This window comes from Ambystoma mexicanum, chromosome 3q (assembly GCF_040938575.1).
Source record: "Ambystoma mexicanum isolate Mex_15411 chromosome 3q, UKY_AmexF1_1, whole genome shotgun sequence".
Classification (NCBI taxonomy): Eukaryota; Metazoa; Chordata; class Amphibia; order Caudata; family Ambystomatidae; genus Ambystoma; species Ambystoma mexicanum.
In genome coordinates this window covers 1,236,194,681-1,236,203,181 of record NC_090926.1, presented here as the reverse complement: position 1 = coordinate 1,236,203,181, position 8,501 = coordinate 1,236,194,681, and the positions used below count along the sequence as shown (strand labels likewise).

General features: G+C 47.2%; 1 protein-coding gene across 1 annotated transcript in view; it reads left to right on the top strand.

Annotated features, from left to right (window-relative positions):
- Window positions 1–206: 206 nt before the first annotated feature.
- The window catches only part of FARSA (phenylalanyl-tRNA synthetase subunit alpha), a 130,069-nt gene continuing 121,774 nt past the window's right edge, over window positions 207–8,501 (top strand). Inside the window, exon 1 of the mRNA XM_069604177.1 lies at window positions 207–376. Within this exon, the coding sequence (XP_069460278.1) occupies window positions 230–376 (147 nt within the window). The 5' untranslated portion in view covers window positions 207–229. The remainder of the gene's footprint in view (window positions 377–8,501) is intronic.

Here is an 8,501-nt window from a genome sequence, read left to right as displayed (position 1 = left end):
TCTATGTGGCTGATCAAGATAGCAGATGTGCCGCCCTGGCTAAGCAGGCCGCGCGGTCTAGTTTCTGAACACGTGTAACCCTGTCCCAAGATGGCGGAACTTCCCGACGGGCTGCGCTACATGGTCTCTGCAGGGCTGAATGCAGGAGTCCCGTTCTAAAATGGCGACGGCACTCCCGGGTCCTGTCATTGCAGCGCTCGCGCATGCGCCTCTCTTCCTCTAAACCAGCATGGCGGAAAGCCGGGTGTCAGAGCTGCTGCTGCAGCGGCTGGAGTCCCAGGACGGGGCCCTGGAGAGCCTGGCAGTGGCCGCTGAGCTGGGCCTGGAGCACCAGCAGGTGGTAGGGGCCGTGAAAAGCCTGCAGTCGCTGGGAGAGGTGAGGGTCTGGTGGAGAGAGGAGGCTGGAGTGATCCCAGGAGGGGGGAGAGGGGTCACTGTTTGGAGAGGGTCTGGCAGAGAGAGGAAGGAATCTGATGGGATGGGGTCTGGGCTGTGGGGGACTTGAGGGCAGATCTGGGGAATATGTGGCTGGGTTAGAGATGCCAGGCTGTGGGTAGGGTTCTAGGGAGATTGGGTGGGTCTGAATGTTACACAATTCTTGGGCAAAGTGATTAATGCAAAGTACAGGTAGATGCTAAATATTGTGGCTGCCACAGCTCAAACAAGAATAGCAGGGAGGCTGGAATCTGCCAAAAGTGTGACTCAGAATAAGTAGAGCATGAGGCATACTTTCCCCTCCCCTCTCCTGCATACACACATTTCCTTCCTCCACACCTAATGCCAGGATGGAGCTACCATCAGACAATCACATCAGCTGCGCACTTAATCGGTGCACCCTACGACACCCTACTCTCTCGACTGATCTGGGCTACGGCCCCCAGGGTGTTCAACCTACCAGCGCTTTGAGGTCATACCAATGATATATAGAGCGCTATATAAATGTCAAGTAACATTCTGGGAGAGTAACTCAAATGGGCGAAGAGCATTTCATCTTCCAGCTCTCAAGGTTCCTATTGCCATGTATGAGTAGGTCATCCAATCTTCTTTTTGTTTCCGCTTTGTATTATGATACTTATAGTTTTTTTGAAATTCAAAATGGTAAACAAAAAACAGTAAGTACAGAATTCAAAGGTTAAAAAACACAGGCCGGGAAGGCCTTCTCAGGTATGTCAAGGGGAAACTTTTAATCTCCGGTTTTAGAGAATTGCACGAATTGACAGAAAGCAGCAACAAATGTCAACAAAGATGATATGGTGTATAAAGCACCATGGACGTTTGATGGCGTTCAATAAGCAGAATGCTAAAATAACTTAGTACTGGAGAAGATGTGATTATTTTATGGACTCCAATATTTGTCTTCCTCTTCATGACGGTTCCATGTGATAATATCGCTGCAAAAATATCGCCATACAAAAATTTCGCCATATTTTTGCGGTGATATTACCCCATGGAACCTGCGGGGGACACCCCTGCAGCCCCCATATATTTTAAAAGGGAGTGGGGGACACCCCCACAACCGTCCCATCCATTTACCCCATAAATTATCCCCACCAAAATTATCGCCTATCGCCGTTCCTGATGACCATATGTACGGCGATATTTTTGGTGGCGATAATATTACCTGATACCTTCATGACAATAAAGTACTCTGTATGGTTTCTTGTCTGAAGCGGTGCTACCTGTTTAAGAGACCCAAGGCGAAACTGTACGGAGCGATAAATGGGCCTGAGAAAAATAGTGTGAAATGTGTAGGAAAGTAGTGTTAGACAAGCGAGAAAGGGTCTTGGCAAGGAGTGTGAGTGAGATGGCTAGTTTGATGGGTGGTTTAGACAGTGTGTCTGAAAGAGACCCCATAGTAGGAGGGTGTGTGAGAGAGACTTGGTGGAGCTTGAGAAGGAGATGATTCTGAAAGAAAAACACAATTCTAGGTACTTGGCATGGTAAGTCAGACAATCATTGACAGTATAAAGAAATGGAATACATGATTGTACTTTAATATTTGTTCAGCCCTGGCCTAGCCATAAGGGTCAGAGAGTGCCTTACAAGGGACAAAACAGAAGTGACATCATTTTTTGGGACGGATAGCTAGGCGATGGCAGGAGAGGTGGTGTCTGGATTAGGCGTGAGGAAAGAGGTATGTTTAGCGTATTACTGGCTCTGTGAATGCTTGTTTTGTGTGCATGTTAGTTTGCAGAGAAGAATGCTTAGGAGACTTTGGCCCGCTTGTCTGGTGTGTGTGATGGTTTTCAATTTGTTGTTAAGATATTATGTATACAAGGCAGTCTGTAGAAGGCAATTCGCTGGGGTGAGGGAAGCCGGTGGAGATGGAGAAAGTGCTGGGGTGATGTGAGTGGTTGGGTGGGTTCAGGTTGAGTCTTGCCAGTGAAGAGAGCCTTTCCATAGTTTTGACAGCAGACGTTGTCAGGAGGAACTATGTGTCTTATCTTGCAAAGGAGTTGTAGTTGTATGTTGCAAGGCTTGGTGATGGCAACTATGTTTTTTGTGAAGGAGTTATTTGATCGGGGGTGCGGGGGTTGGCTTTGTGGAATTTGGGGGCCATGCAGCTGCTGGAGAAACTGGTTTGGTGGTTGAGGAGGCTGTGATTTAGAAGTATATTGGTGTGCCCTCAATGCATTATTGGAAATGCAATTGTGATTGCTAAGGGTCTTTCTGAGGTCTTTAACATATAGGTTGAAGAGGAGGGGAGACGGGGAGGATCCATGGGGTACCCCGTACTTGACTGAGGTGTGTTGGATTGACAAGGAGACAGTGGGTTTCAGTATGGGTTTGCTGGTGAGGGATAATTTCTGGTAATTCTGACACTTTTCCTGCACCGACAAAACAAAAGTTTGCTGGTGGGGGTCACAGATATATCTTCAGCTAAGAGCTGGAGGTAAATTAATGTCTGCTACTGGCAAATAAAGGCCAGAATTCCGGCAATCCTGGGACTCCATGGAATCGGGACTTACTGCCCTTTCCGTCACCTGGAATATCAGGCAGTGGAAACGGTAGTGTAAGTTTTCTGGTATCCCACCAGTATTAACAGCGGGATATCGGCAAACCTGTAATGACCCTCAGTGTGTCCTATCGAAAACAGTGGCTAAGAGTTTTAAACTGTGGGATAATCTGTTTAGGAGATTGGTGTGCTCAATGGTGTTGACATCTTTGGAAAGTTCCAGGAGTACAAGGATGGCTATGTCCTTTGGCAGTGATGTAGTGGAGGCCATCAATAATGTGAAGTGTTAGTCTCTGTGCTCTGGCTGGGTCATAACACAGATGAAGGGGTTAAGGAGGTTGTTGGAGTTGGCTTGTGACAAGGCGTTCCCTGGTTCTGGCGAGGTATGGCAGGATTGTGATGGCGCAGTGGTTTTCAGGGAATGGGGTCGAAGGATGGTTTCTTGAGGAGGGTCAAGATTTTTCCTGTTTTGATCGTAGAGGGGCTTGTACCATGTTAAAGACAGGAGTTGATTTTGACGAGTGTGAAGCCATGGAGGTGATGCAGTTTGATATGGCTCAAGACCTCTCCCTCTCTCCCTCTCTCCCTCTCTCCCTCTCTTCCTCTCGCTGACCTTCCTGTCTGCTACATTGACTGGTTGCCGGGCTACCCTCATGAAGTACGATCAAAACAAAAACGGCCAATAAAATCGGTCTTTTTCTCATGAGCCCTTAATGAGGTATTTTCACATAGAACCATCATATCATAGCTTGAGGTGGGCAAGCATCATCCAGGGAGCGTGCTAGTTTTGTCTGCACTTTGAGTGTCTCTGTGAAATACTGCTTTCTTTCCAGTAGCAATAATGTCCTTTTCCAACGTATTGACGAGTCCATTTTGCCAAAACCTGTCCGATAACACACTTGTACCCTTAACATTTTAAAACACTGTGAAAAATATATTTGGGTGAGTGCATACGGCAGCGAGGTTGTTCAGGAAGGCGCAATATTCCAGTGTGCCATCATTTACTTCCTCAATCACGTGCTGTGTTTTGAGGAACTCTTTCTTTTCATGCAGTTCATTATGCCCATTGTATCTGTATTTGGGTTTTTATAGACCGCTGGCCTAATTAGGAAGCAGGAGAGTGCTGTACATTTTGAGGGTAGCACGAGGTAAGTGGAGTTCGACTATGTGGCACAGGATGTTCCAGCCTTGGGTTTGGCATGTGATGCGGAATGCAAAGAGACTAAGGATATTGTTAGGAAAGATTTCGTAATTGTAGGGAATTTTCCTTCCATGTGGCAACCCCTAAACTTTTTGCTATTGTTTTTAACCTTGTTCTTGACTTTGCCAGAGAAGTGCAGCCTTCTGCCGCACTCCTCTGGGCTTTCGCTCCTTTCTTACGGGGAAACTGACATGCCCTTAAGACAGTCAGTACCGGGGAACGTGGTTTCCCGTAGTTTCTTTTATCGTGTCGCAGCTTTAGTGCAACACGACACAAGAGGGCACTGTAAGCTAAGTTACAGCTCTCTTGGGCCTCTAGCCTTCTACAGGCCCTAGATACTCTTTTAGGATGGTATTTGATCGGTGCAAGTCATTCAGGGACTGGAATGGTGGCAGCGATCGTTTTGTTTATTTTGAGCTCCTTTTGGCGTTCTGAGCACGTTTTTGCACTGAACCCAAAATGGTGGCCTGGCTCCCAAAATGGCCAGGCCGCGAGGCTCCTTTGTCCTGTCCACTGTCCGTCTTGCTCCCTTCACCTTCCCCAGGTCCGGCGACCCGGGACCTTCCTTATTTGGGCATGTACTTTCCCGCGAAACGTGGTTGCTTTCGCGGGCTTCTACATGTCGTTTGTGTGCCTCCAGGGTGTGGGCTGGGATGTCTGGTCCCAATACACATCCTGGGTGCCAGAGAGTCTAGGGTGGTGTGAATGCCTGGGACCACCGTGGTCCGTGATTGGTCCACGTATGGTATGTGTTTTGATGAGCGGATCTCCTATTGGCTCCCCTCCGTTTTGGCGCGAAGGGAACCGTGGATAAGAGGGGGCTGGAAACACCACTACCATGTCGATCTCCTGAGTTCTCACGAACGAAGGAATACAGGAGCCAAGTATCCTGCAACCACGAGGCTGGACCGAGGAATCGCTGGTGACCCGCTGAAGGAATCCTCCTTTGCACTGCTGTCGTCCTGTGAAACCCTTTCCTCCTTTGATCGAACCAGAAGGCCTGTACTGGTGCTTCGACCTTTGGAATAGCAGGAACAGCTATTCCCGGCGACTTCATCATCTCCTGCCAAGTAAGCCTTCGGAAGTGTCTCTGGGCCATCCAGTTGACTGACCAGCTTACAAGGGAGTCCTGCTCTGTAACTGCCGCCAGGTTGTGTTGTATTTCGAGTCCTGGTCACTCTCCCACGCTTCGTACGCTTGGCGTTCCCAAGTCTGAAGGGAGGAGTGTACATTTGACTTGAATACACACGGCCGCTCCGTTGTCCTGCTGCGGCAACAAAACTGTGCCGGTTTCGTCGATTGGGACGTCTTTTTGCTCTACACGACTACAAAGCGTTCCCTGCTCTTCTGAACCTGCCAGCTGCTGAAACTAACGTGGAGAAGCCTGGGTCTGCTTGCTTCGGGGACCGGTGAGTAGTTTAGCTAGGATCTGGTCGCCCTCCTGCAGTATCCCATTGCTTTTCCCTGCTGTGTAAAAACAGCACCCTTTTGCCGCGCTCGCGCTCTGCTTCTGCCCGCTGTGGAGGCTGCGCTTGAGTTGCGGAACCTGTTCTCCTTCTGTTGTGCACAAACCCGAACTGCCTGACTTCCTCCGAAGAGCTTCCCCTTTTGCCCGTTGGCACCGGCGTGGCAGGTACTTTGAGCACAAGGCTCCACTCTTCGCAGGGCTCGGACTTCCATCTAGTTAGGTGCCTCTGAAGGCGAACTGAGTCTAAAGCGTTATCGCACTGCCTGTTTTCCTTTCCTTTCAGGTGGACTACATATTTCGTGCTTTAAACGCTTGCGACTGTGTATTTGTATATATATTGTGTTGATATGGTATGTGTTGGTTTAATATTGTGATATTGTGATTTTCTCGCTACGGTCATTGTTTTAAAGGCCTTAAAATAAATGTGTATCTATTTTTGATATAACAACTGTTTGGAGTAGTTTGTAAGCGCTCTTGCTTTGTGTGCTCATTGCGGGCTTTCAGTCACCCTCACCCCTCTTGAGACCTAGTCTTGACCGCCGCGATCGCTACCTTGATTGGTCTGGCTTGTCCAGAGGTTACCCTGTTCCAAGTAATTAGGTTGGCCTTCTGAACTTCTGCGCCACCAGGACAGAGTTCAGAAATCCGTCTTAACAGATATTGATTGACTACTTAGGTCTTGAGTTCCTTGCTGAATTTCAAGAGTATTGGCAGGCTCTGGATTGCTACAGGAAGGGTGGCCTTAACGCTATGGGTGTACCAAGAGAAGTTCAGTTACCTGTTTTCTTTTCTTGAGCATCACTTTCCTCTTGAGCCTAGTGGTGGCCTTGCTCACGGAGAAGCACGATCCACCTGAGCTACAGTTTTTACAGCTAACTAGGTAGGTGTGCGAGCAGTCGTTGCCTTTATGTATAAATCGGGCAGTCTTGGAGTATTCTGGTTGGCTGTGCTTTCTTTGGTGACATGCTTAGGCGTATTGTCCTTGCTGTCAGTTCTTGTGGTTCTCCAGGAATGATGAGCTTTTCATAGGTTCTACTTGGAAATACTTTTTACTTATGGAATGCAGGGAAACTGTCCTCTACTCATTCCAATTTACACACCGACGCCAGTTTCTCCTTGTTCTGGACCTATCCTATCCCTCTACCCTCACTAACCAACCCCATCCTCTTTCTTGCAGAGCCACGTGAACGCCTGGAGACTTCCCCTGGGTGGTAGTAGTATAAGTCAACATAACATTTTCCTAATTTTATCCACCCTACACCTTCCGGTTTGATCTGTCGGTTAGTCCCTATTTTCAGTCTGTCACGCTGTGGGATTTTGGCCTGTTTTCGTTTTATTTACCAGTCATGTATTCTGCAATCCTACTTGTATTTGGTGCAAATGATCTGTGCTTTTCTTGCTTCTCCTGATGCTTCTCTACCCTCTAGTATGTAATGCTGCTTTGGCCGTTGACGTTCAGTAGGCCCTACTCGGTCCGGAAGCCTTCTGTTTAAAATTCAGGGATTATGTGGGTGGCTGATGCAGTGAGATTGCAGGTCTGTAATATAGACTTCACTTAGCACTTTAGAACGTTTTGAAGTTTGCTCTTTGCACACCCTGTAGTGGAGGGAATGTGTGTTGCTTCTCTTGTTCAGTCGCCAGAATGTATTCCAAATAGACCCTTTTGGACATTAACCAGCAAGGAACATCAGAAGATCTGCTCTACTCCTGTAGTTTGGGCAGTTATATTGCACGATTTCTGCACTGCGTGCTGTTATGCGTGCTCTTGTCATAATATCTGAACTCGCACACTACTCCAGTGAAGTAGGATTGGGGAGCTAATGCAAGGGAGGGTTTTCAGTCTCCCTTTTAGTGGTGGGCTCAGGTATTCTACTTGCTGCTATATACCCTACAATCCACATTTTGTATTTGCAGCTTAAAACTTATGTGCTTATTCTTAGCCTTTAGCACATGTTTAGCCTGTGACGTGCTCAGCTTTAAACCATTGAGAAAGATTTTGAAAGTATTGTTCATCTTTGATTTGTTCCGACAGACCCTGATTTTAGATGTATCCCTAGGTTTTGTGTTTTGTCATTTTCTACCTTCCCACCTCACCCACCCGCCCCCACTCACACCTTTGGTGGATTATATTTATTAAGGGTATTTGTAGAGCACAGATCTTACTTGAGGACCGCAAAGCTCTTTACAGGGAACATAACTGGTGAAACAGCCTCATTTCAGTAGCAAGAAGGGAGCAGGATAACCCAGGAAAGGTGCGAAATCAGAACTGTTGATGCAGATCAGGCAAGGATGGACTTACTCCTGAGTAGTTGAATTTGGAAGAGATGAGATTTTAAGGTCCACTTTGAGGGAAGCGGAGGCAGTATAGATGTTATCGGTAGAGTTCCAGCTTCTTGTTGTGAAGAAGGACATGATTAGCATTTTTCTGTTAATTTGTTTTGTATTTATTGAATGTTGAAGTTGTCACTTCGATTAGAAATGACATACATGGAAAAGAGTACAAGAGAACGAGGCAGTCGGGAAAGGGACAGAGGCAGTCAGGATATGGGGGTGCCTTTACAGTTGGAGTGTGTCTGGGAAAGGATTGCCTGTGGCTGAAGAGGACGCATTATGGGACATGGACAACGTAACATATAGCTAGTGCCACAATGATATTATTGGGGATGTTCTCTCAGAAATGTTAGTGGCTCAATGGATAGGGCATGTATTGTTTAGCATATTTCGATCAATCCAAAAAGAAATCCTATGCGTCTTACCTTCGATTTTCGTACATTTACACCCGCAAAACGTACTCTTTGGAAGCAGCCATCTTGTGCTAATCTTATCCGTTGTTTGATTGCCTTAAGTTCAAGTGCCCTTCCTGCAGTAAATCATAA